Source organism: Plectropomus leopardus, chromosome 5, assembly GCF_026936395.1.
Source record: "Plectropomus leopardus strain MGB_pleo_1.0 chromosome 5, ASM2693639v1, whole genome shotgun sequence".
Classification (NCBI taxonomy): Eukaryota; Metazoa; Chordata; class Actinopteri; order Perciformes; family Serranidae; genus Plectropomus; species Plectropomus leopardus.
In genome coordinates, this window is record NC_142180.1 from 6,194,712 (window position 1) to 6,217,120 (window position 22,409).

Consider the following 22,409-nt stretch of genomic DNA (forward strand, 5'->3'; position numbering starts at 1 on the left):
CGGCCCTGAAGATATTCTTGTTATTAATCTCTGTGTTTATTTTTTTTTCTCATTTTAATTAGCCCGTGTTGAAAACTGTTACATCAACAAACTAGGCATGATTATGAGGGGAGGGAGATTTAACCAAAACCCACCATAATCTGGATCGTTCCTAGGATCGTCCGACGCCATCATTTCCAGGCATTTCTCCTGTTCCCTCTTGATCACGCAGTTAGAGGGCACCTGTTGGATGGAAATCTGGAAAAGATACAGAAATACACACACCACAGAGAGAGAAAGAGAGAGTCAAGTGGCTGATGACCACATCGGAGCAGAGAGGAAGGACCCAAAGGTAAAATGGAAGAGGCTGCGTCATTAGCTTCACTGTGCGGTTCACATCACACTGTGGGAGAGGTCTTAGCTCTGGGATCTGTTGAAACATGCGACCAATTAAACAAACCATCCCTGAGCTGTTGGCGCTCTCTCCACACAAACTGACCCACAGGAGGGGCATTATTTTAATGGAAACAAGGCAGGGAAGCCTTTCCGAAGTGCACTTTTCACACTGGACCGTGCCAGGCGTTGCTCCCATCTGTTCAGAGCCGCACACACACAGAGGTGACTGTTTCAACTTGTAGCTCTCCAGTGGCTTTAACAAGTCCCTGAGCTACATCTCCAGACACAGAGGTCGTGGCCAGAGACGCCTCCTTCACAGCTCCCCTGACAGTTGCACAATATTGGGCTGAGCTGGCACTAAGAGGGTGGTGGTGGGATTGATGGAGGTTGGCATCTGGTAAAAAGATGACCCTGTGTGTCTGTGCTGGCGTCAGTCTGGGAGACGCCACGTCACAGCTTTATGAGGTGCAGCAGAGGTGCAGCAGAGCATTCATCCGCTGACGTCAGAAGCGCTCGCTTTGGGCTTCATCTGCTGAAGATTCACCACAGTAATAGAGACGCAGTTGTTTTGGGGGCATTCTGTGGAACAGGTGTCGGCGCACTCTCTGTATCTATGAATCTGCCGGCTGATTTATGTGCTGCTCTCTCTAGCAACAGCTCCGTGTCTGCAGTGGTGCAGCGGAATTGAACGCAGTAGCAGTGAAAGCACAGACGGATTGATGATATTATCTGGATCTGTTATGTGAATGTGGCTGTTATTTCATCTTAAACCATTAGTTAGACATTGCAGACACTAATGGGTCATATTATTGAGTTTGGAAGGAAAAAAATATACTGTATAAGGCTTTGGTAATCATCAACAGAAATGACAGTACCACCATATTAAAGGGGTTGCTCCAGGTCAAACCCACAGGGAGTCATCATCTAAGTGGTTCTGTGGTTCTACTAGTGCCTTTCAACACTTCTTTTTGTTTTCCAGCTCTCATTTTCACTGTTTTTGTTCATTAACCTTGTTTCCACCAGCAGCAGTCAGCTGTATGTGAAACATTTACCAGCAGAAGAGCCAGATATTTTTTCTCAGCAGATGGATGAAACAATGACGGAGCGAAAAAGAGAGCGAATAATGGACTTTTGTCAGATGGCCAGAGATATATCTCCAACTGATAATGTTGTCTTGAATTTGCTGATGGTGTAAGTAGTAGGGTTGGGTAGTGCTCACATTTGAACCAACACCAGTACTGCTACTGATACTGGTACTAGGGTGGAAACAAACGTTTAACTTCGCCCACATCAAGTGCTACTCGTTTAACTTACTCAAAGGCATCAGCTGAACTTGAACATCGATACTGCAAGAAGTACTAAATTATGAACTCTGCAACCTTGAAACATTTTCAATAAAACTTTGATTAATAGCCTGGGCAATTATTTCCTAAAATCATTGAACTCAACAGACTTATATTTGGGACGGGCATCTATATGGGACGGGCTTTCACTTCCTTTCACACAAAACTGTTTTTCAGCAAAGATGGGAAATATAATCAAATTATTCATTCATCCCTTTAAAACCTGGGCAAATTGGCTTTTTTCTTTTCAAAAACATGGAAAGAAGGTAAGGCACAACAAAAGAAGAAAAGACCCAGAAATTGGCAAGAAATCTGTGAAAGTACAAAAAAATACCAGAAAACTAACCAACAAAAAAGAAAGAGAAGTAAAACGAAGTCAATATAAAGCAAAATATATACTGGGGGAAAGCATACTTAAAAATTATAATAATTCTGTAAGAATTATAGATAATTAATGTTAACTCCAGCAGGTAGCCAAAAACCTGGTTTTATACATCCAGGGAACTATAAAAATAAACTCCATGGGAACCAGACCAGGCCTCTAATTGAGACAGGCCTTTATTTGTCAAAATTTATCACTCGGAGCATGCAAAAGGGGCTGGGCGTTTAATTGGGACAAGGCTTTTACTTTAAGTTATATGGCACACTAGTATGTACTACTATTGTAATCATCATCTGTTATAAATCATTACATGCACATACAAAAATAATTGCTGGGAGCTGGGAAGGCATCATAGCGGGTGAGTGGAGAGCCAATCCTGCAGAGCATGTTGGAGGATTCACATTCAAAACTGTGTGGACTCCTGCTCTCCCTCTTCGTTTTCAACATGCTCTGCAGGCCCTGGCTCTCCTCTCGCCCTTAGCAAACCACTCTGACCTCGGCCCAGGGCCTCCCTGTCAGATCTCCTCCAGTGTCCACATACCCCTACCTCTTTCCATTTTAGGTGGACAGAACGTTTTGGAGATTATTTGCTCAGATTTATGACGAAAGTCTGCAGACAGGGCCGGGCAGGAATGCTTTGATGAACCTCAATAATTGAAAGGGGAGCTCCACAGTTGATCTTGCAGATGTGCTTTTATCAAATTTTGGTCCCTTCTCTCCTACACTAACACCCTGCCCTGGACACCCTATATGTATCAGTGAGAGAGGTGAAAAGTTAAGGGTCAAAAAGAGAGATCCCCACATTCCAAAACAAGTCACCGTGCTGTGAGAGGGAAAAGATAAACAATGAGGTGCACATTTAAGGGAGGTTAAGATGGTGTTGAGAAGTCCGTACTAAAATTAGCCTGCATCATAAAACAAATAAAAGACAGACAAAAAAAAATAGTGGTGCACTAAACGCCCTGTTGTGCATCTTGAGTTATGCAAGTATATTGATACAGCGAGGTTTATATACATGTGGTTGCAGGACAGGTCGACAAACACCAGTGCACTAACACAGGTACAACACATCTACTGAGAGAAGGTCTCATCAGGTGAGTGGAAACACCTGTGGAAGTGTCTTTCAGGCAAAAGAAACATTCGGATGATGATTAAACATGAAAGAAATTGCATTCATGAATCATATCAATGTAGAGGCATCCTGTTGAAAATTATCCAGTTTTTGTGTTGGAGAGTTAAAGGTCCAGTGTTTATGATTTAGAGTATCTAATCATCTGAAAATAATAATCTTTGTGTTTTCATTACCTCAGAATGAGCCGTTAATGTCTGCATAGAGAGTGTGTCCTCGTCTATGGGGATTGCCGTGTTGCAGCGCCTTGCATAGTAGCCCAGAATGGACAAACGCTGGTTCTTGTTTTTGCCTTTTCACATTTTCGCATCATCCACCGTGGTTAAAAGGATTTCCATTTACCAACCTTGTTGGTAAAACACTGATTTCTTTTTTTTAACAAGAAATTGTTTTATTCTGTTTTTTCCCCATTTTTAATCACCGCGTCTTTTTTTTTCTTTTTTCTTGGAGAGGAGGAGACCTTTTCGAATGATTCAGCTCCCAGTAAAATCTACCTGAAAATCTGGATCAGAAGTTAACAAAAGTTGAGCACACATCAGATGTTGGCCTAACACTGGAGAAATACAAATAAATTTGTAATGCCACACTGCTTTATTCAGTGTTATTTCTCTTCTCACACACTGTTCCTTTAATGCAAACTAAACAAAGCAGAGCCCAGCAATTCAATAGAATTTTGCAGCATGAGGTGTGATTTACACCTGGACCACCGACGTTAAGGTGTTTCATGTTTTAAATACACATCGACCCCTCTGACCCTACATTCCATCTTTTCACTGCATTTTAATGAAATACCGATTTCATTCTTTGGCACTTAATGCTGCCTGTGAACATCAGTCATTAATGCAGATAAAGTAGACATCAACTTAATCTGTAGGGTTAAGTAAAAAAAGCAGAAAAGCCTGTGAACTATATGATTCTTGAAAAGTTCTGTGTTTATTTCTCTGCTGTTTAACCTCCTGTGACTAATTAGTTCATATCTTACTGCCCTAAATCCCTTCTCTACACCTAATTAGGTCAAACTGTACACGGCCAGCATGATCCGTTGCACACGACATGAACACGACTGAGTGTGAATGTGTGTTTAATACAATATTTAAAACTGATCCATCGGAGAAACTAGGCTACATTATAGCATGCCTCGTGTTCTCTAACACTTCAACATATCACTCTGGATGCTCTGGAAGTATAAAATACACTGTTTAGTAAAATACACTGTTAAGTGCAAAAAATGTGCTACTGAAACCCATTCAAACTGCACTTTTTGATCCCACAACCACCAAAGCATAAAACATGCATTGAATTATTTCTGGGTGTCATTGCCCTGGAAATTGTAATTGTTAAAAAAGATCATCCTTTACCATATTTGGCATATGGAGAAAATACATGCTATTGCCATTAGATGCACTGTCACATTCAATGTTGCAGCAAATCATTGACATATCACATAACATGCAGGGAGCTGTGATAGTAAAAACATAATGGCATCATGACAAAAACCAATAAATTAATGAATATTTGACATTCATGATTAGGACTGATATAAAAGGAAAATAGATAATAAATTTAATGTATAATATTTTTTGTAGCTTCATTTTGAAAAGGGAATGGTGTGTACAGAGCAATTTGAGTGTCGGTGAGTTTCGGTTTACTGTGTTTTTTCCTCTCCTGTGTTCCTGTGCTGCTGCACACTCATTTACTCATCTGCACAGCTGTCCTTATTAGTCCTCCCTGCTCCTCAGTGTCTCTCAGCCAATCAGCTCCCTGCATAGTCTTCTGCCTCGTCACCTTGTTCCCCACCTGAGCCTCTCCACCCTTTTTCCTCCACCTGCCCTTCATAACTTTCTCAGTTTAGTTTGTATTTAAGTCCTGCTTTTTTCAGTTCAGTCTTTGTTTGATCCTTGATTTGATGTGTGACCTTCAATTGCTTTTCCTTTGAAGTAAACGTTATCTTTTGAGTTAAGATAGGTACCAGCTGGGGTTTAATACCAAGGGACAAAAATGTAGGTAATGTCCAATGACTTCATGTCATGAGGACACTGTGTGCTCTAACTGAATTTGGGCTGTTTTCGGTAGTTGTGGCTATAGTAGCTTGCAGGTGTTAGGAATTTGTTGTTTTTTTTAACATCAACACACGTGAGGCTGTGATAAGCAACACAATTTGAAAGCGATTGATCAAGTTCCAAACTAAACTTTAAACATTTCTGTCCCACATTCCAGATAACAATGTGTGTGCTCAGAAAATACTCTAAATCTTGAAGTGCACTCTGGTGCAAACTGGACTCAGGGTACTCCATCTGGGGAGACGGAGCAGCAGAGCATCAAACGGAGTAAATGTGTGATACTGTTCATTAATTCATGTAGAAATAACACGTTTTTTCCCAAATCAAACAACAGCTCTGTCATTTTAGTGTAGAGCGTCAGAGCAAATTTACGAATGCACTCAATATGTTTCCTCTGAAGAAAATTCTCAGCAGGTTTCCCAAACTGTCAGTGCATCATGACTGTGAGAAACTGGGTAAAATGAGTGGATGTAATAGGTCTGTCACAGCTTTTAATGTATCTATAATGCATTCTGTCTGATTCCAGACCATCTCCAAGTGTGCCACAGGGGCACCTGACCATGCATTTTCCAAACACAGGGAGCACCTGGCTGTGATCTGGCCCCTTAGTTCACAGTAGTATAGACCATGGTGTCTTCTTGCACACACAGAAAGTGGGGGGGACAAAAAGTCATATTGTCTGTCCCATTCCGGTGCAAGTGGTAGAAGAGTGTAATACTTTGTGGACAGAGAAAATCTTTGCCAGTTAATGTAATCCAAGTAGCAATTATGTTCCCTAGAGCCTCCTGCAGACTGTGAGATTATTTTGCAATCTTATAAGTTTTGAGCAAGCTATACTCTGCGACATGGATCTTAATACACTTTGGTATGACACCAATTTGATTTATGCAGACTGTGCTATGACATCATCTACTGAATCATAGGCCATGATGTACATCCATTCGATGTCAATACCATCCATCCATCCATTTTCTTCCGCTTATCCGGGGTCGGGTCGCGGGGGCAGCAGCCTAAGCAGGGAAACCCAGACATCCCTCTCCCCGGCCACTTCGTCCAGCTCTTCCCGGGGGACCCCGAGGCGTTCCCAGGCCAGCTGTGAGACGTAGTCTCTCCAGCGTGTCCTGGGTCTTCCCCGGGGCCTCCTACCGGTGGGACGTGCCCTGAACACCTCACCAGGGAGGCGTCCTGGAGGCATCCTAATTAGATGCCCGAGCCACCTCATCTGGCTCTTCTCAACGCGGAGGAGCAGTGGCTCTACTCCGAGCTCCTCCCGGATGACCGAGCTTCTCACCCTATCTCTAAGGGAGAGGCCAGCCACCTTACGAAGGAAACTCATTTCGGCCGCTTGTACCCGCGATCTTGTTCTTTTGGTCACTACCCAAAGCTCGTGACCATAGGTGAGGGTAGGAATGAAGATCGACCGGTAAATCGATAGCTTTGCCTTTCGGCTCAGCTCCCTCTTCACCACGACAGATCGGTGCAGAGTCCGCATTACTGCAGACGCTGCACCAATCCGCCTGTTGATCTCCCGCTCCATCCTTCCCTCACTCGTAAACAAGACCCCGAGGTACTTAAACTCCTCCACTTGGGGCAGGACTTCGTCCCCGATCCGGGGGGGCACGCCACCCTTTTCCAGCTGAGAACCATGGTCTCGGATTTGGAGGTGCTGATTCTCATCCCAGCCGCTTCACACTTGGGTGCGAACCGATCCAGTGAGAGCTGAAGATCACGGCCCGATGAAGCCAACAGGACCACATCATCTGCAAAGAGCAGGGACCCAATCCTGAGGTCACCAAACCGGACCCCCTCAACACCCCGGCTGCGCCTAGAAATTCTGTCCATAAAAGTTATGAACAGAATCGGTGACAAAGGGCAGCCCTGGCGGAGTCCAACCCTCACCGGAAACAAGTTCAACTTACTGCCGGCAATGCAGACCAAGCTCTGGCACCGGTCATAAGGGGAACGGACAGCCCGTATCAGGGGGTCCGAAACCCCATATTCCCGGAGAACCCCCCACAGGACTCCCCGAGGGACACGGTCGAATGCCTTCTCCAAGTCCACAAAGCACATGTGGACTGGTTGGGCAAACTCCCACGCACCCTCATGGACCCTGCCAAGGGTCCAGAGCTGGTCCACAGTTCCACGACCGGGGCGAAAACTGCATTGCTCCTCCTGAATCCTTGGTTCGACTATTCGGCGGACCCTCCTCTCTAGTACCCCCGAAAAGACCTTACCAGGGAGGCTGAGGAGTGTGATCCCCCTGTAGCTGGAACACACCCTCCGGTCCCCCTTCTTAAAAAGAGGGACCACCATCCCGGTCTGCCAGTCCAAGGGCACTGCCCCCGATGTCCACGCAATGTTGCAGTCGAGTCATGATGTCAATACGTAAGAGCAAAACGTTGCTGTGCATCATCCATCTAGGAGGAGGAGGAAAATGTGGATGCGATCATGGCTGGGGAAAAGAGGCCGACTTGACGTGCCAATTTTACAACCAAAGCTTGGAGTATTTATTAGAAACTACTAGAATTTAGCAGTGTTGTGCTGATCAGTGTTGCCATGTTTGAAATAAAGATCTATCTGTTTTATGCTGTATTTTCATTGGTTGGTTAGTAGATGTAAGTCATAACAGCAGTCAAACAGTGAGATGGTCATCCCAAATTTCTGACACTGTCAAAATTCTATATCAGGGTGTCTTTGATCACATGACTGTGACAACTGCCATCTTTGAACCTCTTTCACTGTGTGATTGTAGGACCCCCATTTTAGAGCCACAACCAAAGATATTACCACATTTTCTTCCATGATGGCCACCTTTCGTCTAGGAGAGCCCAAAATCATGGGCTTTAAAGTATATGGCACAACAATTGTACCCACATGAACATGTTTTTTTTTTTACAACACATCAAGACTTTCTGCTCACTGGTGTGCTGTTATCAGCTGTTACACAACAAACCTCAAATTTGAAGAAGCCTAAAAGCAAAATCCACAAGGTTTCACTCTATGACGTGAATTCATCTCCATTGAACACTTATGTTCTGCGTAAACTTAGCTGGTATTATGAGTCATTAGGCATGCTGACAGAGCACTGACCAGGGACCGCTAAACACTACTGCAGAGCATATGTTGAGTCATCAGCCAGCCAGCAGATCTCTTGATAGCTAAACTCTGCATATGTGTTTTGGCAGAGATTCCAGATTTTTAAAAATGGTGCCGTTCAAAAGATGTACATTAATGTTTTTTTTTCCTCCCCTAAAGTCTCTATAATGACCAATTTCCAGTGTTTTAATACTTCCAAATGACCAGAATGACCATGATTATGTCTTTTCTATAGAGTCCATCTATCAAGCTTTTTTTTCCATCTGTCTAAACATACAGTATAACAGAGGAGGGTAATATACTATATATTGTATAGAAATACTCATTTCCAATCTTCTCTCTCTGCTTTCACCTTTTTCATACTACTTGCTGCCATCCACCATCTTCTCTACAGCTCATCTCCCAGTTTCTCAGTCAACACCTCAGCTCAGGGGTGATGACTCACATTTAACAACAGTAATAAAAGAATGCTTTCGTCACAGCTTGTTATGGAGGAGTGGAGTGGAGAGGACAGGAGAGTAGAGGAGAGGAGAGGAGAGGAGAGGAGAGGAGAGGAGACTCCCTCCTTCCTCGTGGGTTTAACAGACAGAAATGATGTTGAATAAACGATGAATAAGTAATGAGACCGCCTCCTTATCCATCGTTCTTGCCACACACCGATTGCTGAATTATTGATTCAGACACTCCATATGGCTACTTTAACCATGTGAACGACTGAAGAACTGTATGAGAATCAGGCCTTGACACCTGCTCGCTGAATGTATTCATGTAAAGCTCCGCCTGTTGCTACAGCGTGCTGAGCTGCACGTGCACAAGTGTGATAACTCACACAGAGACACAGAAGTTAAATTTTCCTTTTAAAGATGCAAAAGAAGACAAATAATTTCAGTGTGTCTTACCGAGGGTAAGAGGAGAAGAAGGAGGGCGAGGATCAGTGGGCTGATGTTAGCAGCAGACATTTTGTGTTTCACAGAGAGGGGCTTCCTCTGAACATCGAGCTCGGACAGACGAACACGACAGGACGTCAGCTCACCTCAGGATCTGAAAAACACAAGAACAAGAAAGGGACATTGAGACAAGACGCCCAGATTTGTCTGCATTATGTCTCGCCAGCACAGAGTATTCTATGTACAGGCTTTCTTTAAGTGGCTGTAAAGCAGACCAAAGTGGAAAGCACTCAGACAATGCAATTTTAACAATGCAAATTGTTTAGAAAATCTCTGTTTGGATCTGGAATTGCCCTAAAGTGATACATGTTTAGAATAGAGTGGTCGTCTGTGATAAGGTAATGAAAGTGTTCCAGACAAGAAAGAGTGCTCTATTTTTTAAAGTCTGTCTGTGCTCAGTACTTTTAGCATCTAACTGAATTAGGCTTGTGCATTATCATGGTATAACGGTATACCAGGATTTAGAAATCCTAATATGTTTTTCAATACTGTCATAAATATAGGTGCTCTTTGTTTTTGTTTTTTTTTAATTAAACTCTTTGTATGAAGTGCACAGCATGCACCACCAGAACTCAGTATCCAATCTCTGCTGGTGGAACAGACAGCTGAGATGAAAGACACCTAGTGATGAAGACATAAGTTACAAGACTGTAAAAAGCTGGCATCCAGCAAACAGAGAAATCACATGTTAAAAAAAAGCATATTTTGACATTTAATTTGGTAAATTAAGGATTTACTTAGACCAAACCAGAGCTGGTGATTGTTGAAACAGCAGGAAAGAAGCAATTTAGCCTCATCAGTCTTCTGTGACTGAGTGAAAGTTGAATTCAAAAGGTGTTCAGTTGTATTTCTCAGTTTGATGTGGAAAATAGGTGTGATAATATTACTTTTATTAACATTTTGTGGGTTTTATTGTGTATTTATAGTCTTAAGCTTAAACTATGCAGTGATGTGCTGTCGGGGTGAAGGTGGGTAGCACCACACACTTACTCTCAACATTTTCTCTTCATCTCTAAAATGCTTCATTTCTTTTGTTTGAGATAAAACGCGATAAAACACTGCGTCAAATGTCAGACTCTCTTTTGGACTCTTATTGATTAGTCTGTCTTCCTTTTTTTTTGGTTGCTTTGCAGTGTAGGTTGTTGTTCCCAACACATAATAGAAACTTTTTCCACCATGAACCTGGCTTTCACTGAATGGTTTTGCATGCATATTTGCATTATTGAACAGCCAACAGCAATGCCCTCTCTCTGGAATGACCTGTCGTGGCCACAGTCTCCCGTCATGGGCTAGATTTTCTAAAGCCTGAAAACAGAGCCAAAAGGAATTCTCGTTTTTTCTCATACCACTTTCATTACAATATGCCATAAGGTTTTTATAGGACTTTCGCCCAATAATATTAAAATAAAACTGCTTACTGTAGCTTTACGCGGTGTTGTTCTTTGATAAAATGTGGTCAACACAACAAAATAGACATATCCAGCACAATTTCATCAATGAATCAGTTTTATATAGTGCAGAAACAGCCACGGTGAGCTGTTGGACAAGGCATGTGAAAGACTTGGCAGTGTTTTTTTTTTTCTCAACCATTCATCAAGGTAACCAGCTCATATTACCTTGTCATGCTTTGCTGTGAAAAAACACTCTCACCATGCCAACGTAGCTGAAATGATCTTGGTTGTTCAGTATGAGTATGAGCGACAACACTACTCTGGAAAGTCCTCTGAATGTCTTACTTTAATCACAGAAAACATTTAGAAATATTTTTTCTACTAAGTAAGTGCACTAGATCATGAGAAGAAACACTGAAAATGTTAACATACCATGGCCTATCTCACGGTATTTGCAACGTCCTTTCATAATTCCTGGATCTACACCAAAAACAAATCCCTTGTTGCTTGGCCTTCAGCCAAGACAAGCATGTGATCTTAACTAAGTTTGTTAATTGATTGTCTTTGTAATCAATAAAGTTATTTTCAGCTTGGCAAATGTGCTTTACTTTGCCTTTTGGTAGTAATATCTTTGCATTTTGGACTCTGTTGGATTTTAGGATGTCATCTTTGCTTTCTGGAGAATTTGAAAAAAAAAAAAAAAAAAAATTCCCATTACATTTTATAGACCAACAACTAACCAAATGATCATCTGCATATTAACTGATAATGAAAATAATATTCTTTGGTCACTTTGATATTTCTGCTCCATCACAGTGGAAGAATTGTCCTGCTTTGAATTTCTACTAAAATGTGGTGTAAAAAAAATCCTCCATAATGCCTTTTACTTAATTTCACTTACAACTGCCGGCAGCTCTTACAAAGGCGTTGTCAGCCTATCAAATGATTGGCTTTGTGAACACATGCATGTAAATTCCGTGTCTGTAACAAGCCCATGTGCATGTATCTGTGTGTTCTCATGGATGCAGCCTGACTCTGCAGGCCTGGAGGGTTCGCATGAGTAAAGCCAAGTAGCAGGACTGAGCAGTCCGGCCTCGTCCCACAGGGAGAGCTTGGCATTCCTACTTCACCAAAACCCTGCCAGTAGTGGGCCCCTCCTCCTGTCGTTGTCAGGAGCAACAGCTGAGAGAGCTGCTGAGTTTGGATCTGAACTGAACCACGTGGACCTGGAGCCCCCTTCTGCTCTGTCTTCTGCTCTACTGTAAATAGATCCCCTTAGATTTCATAATGTACTTCACTTTGTAAATGGCTACAGATAATGAAGCTTCGTGAAATCAAAGAAAACCCAGATTTCTGTCAATTTTTCAGTAGAAACATCCATGCACACAGAGCACATCTGATCTGAGTCCTGCACATCGAATATTAATGCATTACAGCCACACACAAACAGTACCTTCATTCATATTTTTGCTAGAGAGAGTCACAGAAGAACACGCACACAAAAGAAAGAAATAACAAAATGAAAAACAGCATGAATGGGAGTGTGCAGCTTTGCCAAGGCCACCATAATGGCTGCTGATGCTCGTCCATAGAAAAGCTTTTATGGCGAGTGCTCAGGCACAAACTGCCATTAATTCATTTCTGAGAAAGAAAACAAAACAAAAAAAAACACTCACATGTTACAAACCACCAAAACACTGATGGTGTCTCATCCTGCCACACTGGGAGTTGTCTCAGACTGCTCAGACTGTGTGGTGTGTGTGTGTGTGTGTGTGTGTGTGTGTGTGTGTGTGTGTGTGTGTGTGTGTGTGTGTGTGTGTGTGTGTGTGTGTGTGTGTGTGGAGGAGGTGTTCTTTTTGACTTTATAAAAAGTCTTGGATTATTTTGTCCAGTCGTCAACCTCTCCCAAACCTTTAAAGGTCTGTTTTTAGGGTTCAGATTTGATTTGGTTTTAAGGCTGAGGTAAGAGTTAAGGCTGGGATTATGCTGCGTTGACATGGAATCCGGCAGATGGTAGATGGCAGAGCAAATGTAATTTTAGTGAACAAGAGCATCGGCATCCAAAGTTAAAAAATGTAACTTTCTGGCATCCTCCATAATGGCATTTCCACCAGATTAAGCATTGCTCCAACACAAGTAGAAAACATTATCCAATCTGGAGAACAAAAAGCAAATTATTTTGGTGTTGGTGTCTCTTCTTCAGACAAATGTGCACAAGGCTCATACTAAGTGCAGTTCTCTTTTCACTATCAATGCTGAAAATTAATAAATAAATGACATTTGGAAGGAATTTAATTTATTAAATCACTTTATGTTTGCAATAGAATATGAGTAGAAAGCTTCCCTTCATGATTGCTACAATAATTACATAAAGTAAGACATGAAATAATGTTATTCAATATTTTATATTTTTTCAATATTTTGACACATCATCATAATAACATATTGTCATGCATATTGTATTTTGCCGTCCTGTCATTTAAAAAAAAAATATTCCCATGACGTTCAGGAGGTGTTGCCATCTACCACCTGCTGGATTCAATGTGAACGCAGCATTAGGAACTTAGTTTTGATGGCGGAGGCTAAGGTATGGAGCTAGAGAATGCATGATATTAAGGAGTGTCGTTAGTGGGTTGTGTGTGTTTTATAAAAAAAAGAGAAACAAGGAGAAAGCCTAAGTCATGCACTTTCTATTAAACTGGAACTTAAAGTTCTTTTTAAACAGTGAATCGCCAATGGTAATGCTGTGCTGCATTGGTAGGTGAAATCAAAATATCTTAACAACAAAATCATCATTAATTTATGGCCATTCAAATAGCCTTTTTCTCTACAACTGAGAGCCCCCCCACACACACCTGCAACTGAACCCACATTAACCTTCCATTCAGCACATGTGCCCCATATTCAGTCCCAAAATAGGATGTGATGTTAGTTTCCAACGTGGGTCATAAAATAAATACTAAGCAGCGCAATTAAACATCTAAATGTTCTGTGAGATCAACACTACAGCTTTTATATTGATTGTGTCAAAAACAGATTAATGGCACAACACTAACATCAGGATGTGTCCATTTTCCACCTTTCCATCTTTTTGTCTACAGCACATCAGCATCTCTGGAGTTGGAGACACCCAAAAGAACTAAAGCAAGACACACAGTCCTAAAGAATATCCTAAAAATGTACATAAACTTTACCTCAATAAAAAAGGTAAAATATTGATTCAATTACAAATGATCCATTCAAAGAATAAAGCAGATTACAGGACTGATGGACAGGAATACTCAGCCACAGTTATCAGTGATGCGGGCGTCACTTTAAGTGACTGGGAGATGGAGCGTATGGATATTTGCAGAGATCGGTCCTCGTGTGACCAAACTCCTGCAAACACCTCCCACACTCCACCACCTGTGCACAAATCCATCAAATGTAATTCACTGCTGTTGTTGCTTTTCAGGCTCACAGTGATACAAACAATGAAAGAGATTCATCTGATTGATTTATTGAGCTAAAACAAAAAAGTACAAATACAGGATTTGTGGGATACCAGATGTGATTGACTGCATACCAGATGTTTGTCTTTTGTTGTTAAGGTGCAAATCAATTTAAAATTATTTATTTCCAACGAATCCCAGGCCCCCCAAACACCATAGGTCCAAAAGTCACTGATTTGTTGCACATCAGTAGATTTGGGCAATTTAAATGGCAAGGAGCACAACTTAAGTATGATGTAAACATGTTTGGTATGATTTCTTTCAAAAACACAGGAATAAGGTAATGGGCAACTTAACATGGCATGGCCCAAAAACTAGCAAGAAATTTGCTTTAAAAATAACTTTTAAAAAAATGAAAAAATAACTAGAAGAAAATAACCTGAAAATAAACAAATTGCTTTATTTTTTTTAGTGCTGTAATTTATTTTAAAAAATTGTAACATAATTTTAAATGTAAATTATAGTAATTATAAAAATAGTTTTCTGGATATTTCCCCCCCTTCTTTTCTGCGTGTAGGCGTAATTACAGCTGCACAACTGGGAGGTACGATATTTCTAAGGAATACATGAAGGCAGCACGAGTCTACATTATAATAATAAACATTACACGTGGATTGACATGTAAATGCATGTTTATAAGTTATCCACAAACTTCAGGAAGTGTCTGTGCGTGCGTGTGTGCACGCGCATGTGCTCGCCCAGCAGCTGCTCGGGCTTCTCCTCCCCGAGCTGTAATCAGCGGCTTAATGAGTCTCAGTGGCTTTCATGTTCTACACTGTCAGCCTGGGTTTGTGTAATGTTTGATGCTCCGTCTGAGGAGCACACACATAATTAAAGAAACACACATGCACACACAAGCATGTTCACTCCCCAAAGCGAACATACCGACATTTCTCACACCGGTCTTTAGCTTTATGAGAGCGCTAAAAAATACTCTGTGTAAAGTTGCACCCAAAAGGAGGTGGGGGCTAAACAAAGGAGGAAATGAAAAGGCGATAAAAATAACAGAAGAAATGGCTTCTTTAAAAATGTGTGTGCTTGGGGAGAGGGTGTGCAAGGGGAAACGTTTTCTCCCGGGAGAAGAGGAATTATTTCTCTCTGGAATAAGCAGGGAGGCTTTCTTAATGATCACTCACCTTCAGTGTAACGCAGCCGCACTGACGAGAGCGAGGCTTTGAAAACTCCGTGATGAGACGCATCATTAGAGAGAAAAGGAGAGCGAGAGATGGAGGGAGAGAGCAGAGAACGAGTGAGCCACCTTCATGTTTGTTTTGTGGTGGGACGCTGCAGCAGCTTTGTCCCTTAGGATGTTCTAGTCAAGCTTTGACAGCTGTTGTGGCCTGGAGCATAAAGGCATGCACCGGCTTATCCCTTCTCCTCACAAACAGACCCCTCAAACCAAAACTCTCCTCCTCTTTCTGCCCCCTCATCTACACATCAACACAAACTGCTTCTTTCCTTAGAAACATGAACAAAAACATTTGGAAATTCTTCTCCATGCTGCTTCAACAATCATCATCTAATGTGTTAATCCAGCACTGGACTGTCTAATTCCCAGTGAATATCACAGCAAGTCACTCATGTCTCGGGCTCTATATTTAGCCCAAGGAATTAAGGGAGGAATTAATAAACACAGACATGACTTAGTCTTCATTATTTGGGGGAGGGAGAGGGAGGTGCACTTATTACACAGAGACAGAGGGAGTGGGAGGAAGAGAGATACAGAGTATGAAAACTGTCCTGATTTCTCGCTCCCATTATGTCCCTTTTTCCCAAAATTCACTGGGGTGTTGCGTAGTCACGAGATACACTAATAAAGAAATAGTTCAAAAAACGCCACACATCGTCCTTACAGACTCACGAACCAGATTCTGCAAGATTCACAACAAAGCCGTGAAGGTTCAAGAGGCCCTCCAGTGCCTACAATAGTAATTTGCTTATAGTGATGTCATTTTTGGAGTTTTTTTTAGATGCTTCAAATCCCTAAAATCTGCACATCCTGAACCTAAAGACCCCTGTGTGCTCATCTGGGATGTGGTATTTTACCACTGATGGTTGGAACCAGACAGTATATGAATTTAGAAGAAGAAATGCAGATTTGTCATATGTGCTATTTGGCTGACATAGAAAACGAGTTTCTTTTTGTTTTTCTACTGCCCTTTTAATGTGGAATTGTGAAAATTAGTGTAGTAACATAAAAACAGATATTAATTTAATAAAGATGGATGATGCTCAAAGATTAAGGCGATTAATTACATACAAAACATTTAGATTAGCTCGTTATCTGGAGAAAGCATGGAAGATGAGAAAACAAGCTCAAGCTCAAGATTAACTGTGGATTTGTAAAAATTAGTAATTTTTTTTTCACTGCTCAATCCTTTTTTTGTAGAATATTGGTCATAAATTATTTTGTAACTTTATTTATTTATTTTGTTGTTGTTGCTGATATCTGTAAAACCAGAAGATGATACATGCTTTGTATTGTGATGGTTGTAATCCCTTGTAGGATGGGCCAGACTGGCATGACACAGAGATAAAACTAAAAGCTAACGTTAAAAAAAACACAATAGTTGATTAAAGTACTGAAATTTTGTAATAAAAAAAAAAGAAGCAAAAATAGCCCTTTTCATTAGATTTTACAGAATATGGTGATCCAAAATATTTTTTTATGTAGACACACAAAGAAAATATTTCTTAACACTCTATAAGTTATTTGAACAATGTGCATCACTTAGTTTTTGAGATATGCTCATGTTTATTAGCAGAGTGCATGGATGGTGATGGATTCATCATTCATTCCTCAGGCGCCCCACACGCTTCTGTACCACACATATTTGAAGGGCAATGACGTCATCGCGAGCCTACAATGTGATGACATGGATGACAGAACCCTTAGCTTCCTGTTGCAAAATGACTGAATGTTTTAGTTATCACGGCTTACATTTTAGATCAATACATATACAGGATTATGCAAACAACAGTCACCTGCAGGCACAATGTGTAAACACCCTCGATATTCCAGCGTATTTCAAAAGTACCATGTTTGCATCTCAGGTAAGGTGAGGGGATGTAAGGTAATGCAGTGATGACGGGGAAGACAGAAGCCCTAGCTCTCTGCTGTAAAAAGAATGATGGATATATCATGGAATCAGCAATCTCCCACAGCAATTGCATGGGAAATAATGGTATATTAATGGTGAAATACTGCGTTTGCAAGGCACGTTAAGGTAACATAAGGTTACGACATGATTACACAGAAGACAGAAGCTTTAACTTTCTGCTGAAAAAACAGTCAGTGCTTTAGCTATTATTGTCCTTATTTTAGATCTACTGAAAAAGATCCACGCAACTCGGGAGGATGTTTGTTTTTAAAGAATTAAGACTGTCTGGCATATCTTTTAAATTTGTTATATTAGTTATACGTGTCTGTTTTCCCATGTTCTGTTATCATGAGGATTTTGTTTTCAGGGTTTTGAGGTTTTCTTTGTTGCATTTTTTCTGTTAGTCATGTTTCGTGTTTTATTTTGTCATACCAATCGTATGTGTCATGACTTGTTTTACTGTCTTGTCTGCCCCATTCTCATTGGTTACACCTTGATCTAATAACCCTTCTAGTAAAGACTTTTTGTTCAAATCATGCTCGATACTGAGACTTGCAATTTATATATATCTATAATTCTCCTAATTATTAATTATGTTACAAAAAATAATGATAATATAGTTATTTTGCACTTTATTTTAATTTTTTTATTTTTGCCCCCCCCCCCCCTTTTTTTTTCTCATTTTCATGTAATTTTTTTTTTTTTTTTTTAACAAATTTCTTGGTAATTTTTGGGCCATTTCTTGTTAAGTTGCTCCTTGCCCTCTTCCCATGTTTTTGAAATAAATCAAGCAAATTTGCTTAGGTTTCAAAGGGTTAACGATTGGAAATCTCCAAAACTGGAGACAGAGAGTTTTTACAACTTTAGTTTGAGTAGATTTTAATGCTGTTCTACCTGCATTTGATATTTACACTTAATATGTTATCTGTTGAGCGTTCAGTCATATATTTTGCCATTTGCTATATGTTTGAGTTTGAGAAACAGCAATTTCAGACAGATGTCTTTTATGAAAACAACTGCACATCATCTACCACATGCCAGGTGGCAAACTGTCAAAGCTGGTAAAGAAACTCTAGCATCTGGAATCTACACTGTAGTGAATATTGGACTTACATTCATCAGGTGGACACAAACTCGCAGTGGGACAATAATGTTGCTCTGTCCTCTGAGTGTGGGAGTAGGCAACTGTTTGCTAACATGTCAACAAGTTAGCAGGCAGGTGGTGTCTGTGTGTCTTGAAGCTTTCTTTTTCTTTGAATTTTTTTGTGGCCAAATATTGACTTATGCAGACTGAAGTACAAATTTGAATGTGTTACTTTCACTCAGTGTGCTATTTGTGCTTTTAGAAAAATACCTGAATACATCTCCCATCGCTACAGCTCTTTGACAAAGACGCCACATGCAAAGCGGGGATGACACAGAAAAAGAGCAGAATGAGGATGTTGTGACGGAGCTGTGCAGCTGAAGATGCCTCAGTCTCGGTCCTGTGACTGCTGTGGTTCTCGAAAATGACCCAGTGTGCAGTGAGGCAGCGTCGTCTCCTGCATGGCTGCACCACGCTGCTAAACCCTCAAGCCAACTGACCGAATGATCTCTTTAGCACAGAGTGCCTGCTGAGGATCCAGACTGCTGTAGGCTACAAGTCAAGTGTAACAGAGCTAACTTTCTATGACTTGAAACTCAGTTGTGATGTAAATATATGCAAAAACATGTCTGATATTAGGTCTGTTTTAAGCATTTAGCAAGAGACACCAGATAAAAAAAATGTATGTCCTTTTCTCGGTACACCAGGCCATGATACTGTCCATTTCTACTTTGCAACCGCGTTGACCACCATTGCTGTTACTCTGGATGTGGTCAAAACTGTGACCTCCCATCAACATGTCCAGTAAGACAGACCACAAGAGAGAAACCACCATTATTTTCAAAAGTTAGCTTTCTGATAACTGAAGCTCCGTAGTAACATACAGGTTACTGGCTTTCTGTTACATTCATCTAACAGTTATGGGGTCCTATTTTTATAAAACTGGTACAAATGCACGTGGTGGCTTTTGGCTGTGGTGCAATCTAAGCATAGTAAGGTGCAAAGGGAAGGACAAACTGAAATAGGTGAAATGACCACGACCTCTTAATACCTCATTACATGGTGGTAGCAGATGTGTGTACAAAATTACTTGGTTACGTTTAAGTAAAATCCAAATTAGCTGTTCAATAAGAATATTCAATCAATCTTTTTTTTTTTTTTTTCCATATAGCGTTTGAGAATGTGTGGTTTCGGCAGGATTTTCACATATTATTGTAAAGAAAGCCAGTTTAGCTCTCTGGGTTAATGTGGGCTAACTAACAATATCACAAATTGCGAAAGCCAGAGATTGTGTTGTATTACGTTGCTGTGAGCTGTAAAATTATTATTTAAAAGCAGAAGATAACTTTATCTGATGTTATCTCAGAGCCTGAGCAACACTTTGTTAGGGCTATTTTCTTGTTTTTTGTCCTTTTACATTTTTTGTTATAATCAAATAATTAGCTTTGTTTGTTTGTTTGTTTGTTTGGGTTTTTTTTGTTTTGTTTTGTTTTGTTTTGTTTTTATTAATTTCTTGCCAGTTTTTGGGCCATTTCTTGTGAAGTTGCTCCTAGCCCTCTTCCTGTGTTTTTGAAAGAAATAAAGCCAATTTGCTCAGGTTTCAAAGGGTTAACTCTTGGAAATCTACACAACTGGAGACAAAGAGTGTTTTTTTAAAATGTTTGTACATTTTTTCTTTGAGTGGGTTTTAATGCTAATTGAAGAAGCATAGGAACTATGGTATGTTGAAACAGCGGCTATAGTCTTTGTAGTGATGTCACTTCATTCCCACATCTTGGTGCTTAACTTGGTGGTTGAATGATGTGTTATACTATGATATGAAAAAAAACACATTGTATGACACATTTTATGAAACCAAATTTGAATGACTTAAAAATTAGAAATATAAAAAAAAAGAAAAAGAAAAATACTAAATATGTGGCTGAATTATGGGAAATGCACATAAATCGATGCACCAAACTCATGAAGGAAACATAAGGAGTAAAATCTTGAATTACATTTATAACATGCTCCCCTTTTTGCATCAGCATCCAGAACAGGATCTCCATGATGTGGCTAAATGACACTCAGCTCATGCGTGATACTGGGTGTGTTACAAGGTTGCCGTGCTGAGACTGGGCCCACCGCCTAATGTCCTCTCCTCCCTCACTTTCTCCCTCCTCTGCTGCTCAGGCCAGCCAACATAACAAGGCTAATTGGGCCATTTAAATGTCACAGAGATCTGAGAAACAAGAAAAGCTTCTCCCTGATACATGTGCACTTATCTACTTATGTTTGTCCAAGATTTTAGCACCAACATCTTAATGACATATTGTGGACATGTTTGTCTCCCCTAAGTCAAGCAAATCTAAACAGGATTTAGCAGATTGCCAGGCCATATGTAAAACAAATAGTGTTGACTTTTTGGGGGAAAATCTGCTCAGTTATCTAAACATGCTCTCACAGAAGTTGAGTGCAAGCAATGATCTCATCGCTTTTCTTTTATAAAAGCACCCTTATAGCACCTGTTTGGCCTTGAATCAGGATTCAGGGGGGGATTCACCGCCCTGTTTCCTGTTTCAGCCTCATTCATCGCTCTTTATGAATGAGGCTGCAGCTGAGCATTTAGTAATGTAAACAAATAGCTCAACATGAGCCTTGTTTTCATCCATCAATCTGCAGCAATCAAACCACTGATAAGGGCACCAAGAACATGCAAATACACACCTTCATACACTTTTTTTGGGGGGGGGCAGAGATGAACACTAAACATTTAGAAGTGAGCTGAGCTCACAGCTGTCAAACGGGGAAGATAACTGGATAAGGCTGGCTGTGATCGAAAGGCTTTTCACTGCCCTTTTAACCATCCAAACACACATAGCAGACAAGAGAAAGCACCAATTGTGATTCAGTGACAGTAGGATGCATTACAAGGTCACTCACAGCTTTCACCCAGAGGCCTGGGTTTCATGGATCTTCACAAGAGCCCAAATACTGCATCCTTAAATGCATGAAACAAAGTCGTGATGTTATTGTTGCATGATTGAAATCCTGCAAAAAACAATGTTACAGGCCTCCTGTGAGCGGCTCCACTTCTGTTATAATGCATGCATCATTGTATGAATGATATATAGGCTAGATATAAAAAGGAAACCGGTTTCTCCATCATTTCTGTCCTTGCTTCACACTTCATTATCATACAGTAACCGCCCAAACACACTTAAAAAGGTGAGCCTAATGCCCATTGACAGTTACAAAGGCTACCAATTTGTCAGTATGTTAGAAAGCATGTTTTGGATATTAAAATTGAATTTCCCAAAAGATGCATTACTAATTTTCGATGCTTAACGTTGTCGGTTTGCAGCATAGTGCAGACTGCGCGCTATGGAGAGGCTGAAGGCAAAGGAACCTCCTCACGGAGCTCAGCCGACACATGCCGCAAGATCCCGGCATGCTTCCATTCCCTCCTCGTCCTTCAAGACGTGCACGCTCACTGTGCAAAACCGTGATGCTTGATTCGAGAGAACACAATTCTAATTCATGCGTTTTTGAAAAAATCTTACCATTGTGTCCATATTCTCCAAATGCAACTCTCCGGCTCTGTGGATCCTCCGGGCCGATGAAAGGCTGTGCACTCAGGGGGACAAATCAACCCAAACGGGGCTGCGAAGGTACGAGACTACCTGGTGGTTTCTCCGGGCAGCACAACTTCCACCCGAAAGGTAGCTCGGACAAAATGTTGCGGACTTCCTACGACGAGATTCTTTAGCAGGAAAACTGACAAATGAAGTCACATTTCCCTCGCAAAGGTTTTCAATGATCACTGGAGATAATTGGAGCAATTCTGCTGCCCTGCGGATGGCTGCTCGCGTCGCCCTCCACTGAAGAATGCGCCGCGCATTTCAACTAACCTCCTCTCTCTCTCCCTCTCTCTCTCTCTCTCTCACTCTCTCTCTCAATCTCTAAATCTCTCTCGCTCTCTCTCTCTCTGTAATGCACAAACACACACACAAATGCGCGCGAGGAAGCAC

At 41.0% G+C, this 22,409-nt stretch overlaps 1 protein-coding gene across 2 annotated transcripts in view; it reads right to left on the bottom strand.

Annotated features, from left to right (window-relative positions):
• The window catches only part of adcyap1r1b (ADCYAP receptor type Ib), a 35,523-nt gene extending 13,544 nt beyond the window's left edge, over window positions 1–21,979 (bottom strand). For both annotated transcript variants that reach the window (XM_088077426.1, XM_042484013.2), the window contains exons 1-3: window positions 21,942–21,979; window positions 9,285–9,426; window positions 135–237 (exon numbers count right to left, since the gene is read on the bottom strand). In XM_088077426.1, the coding sequence (XP_087933552.1) occupies window positions 135–237; window positions 9,285–9,344 (163 nt within the window). In that variant the 5' untranslated portion in view covers window positions 9,345–9,426; window positions 21,942–21,979. The remainder of the gene's footprint in view (window positions 1–134; window positions 238–9,284; window positions 9,427–21,941) is intronic.
• Window positions 21,980–22,409: the final 430 nt, after the last annotated feature.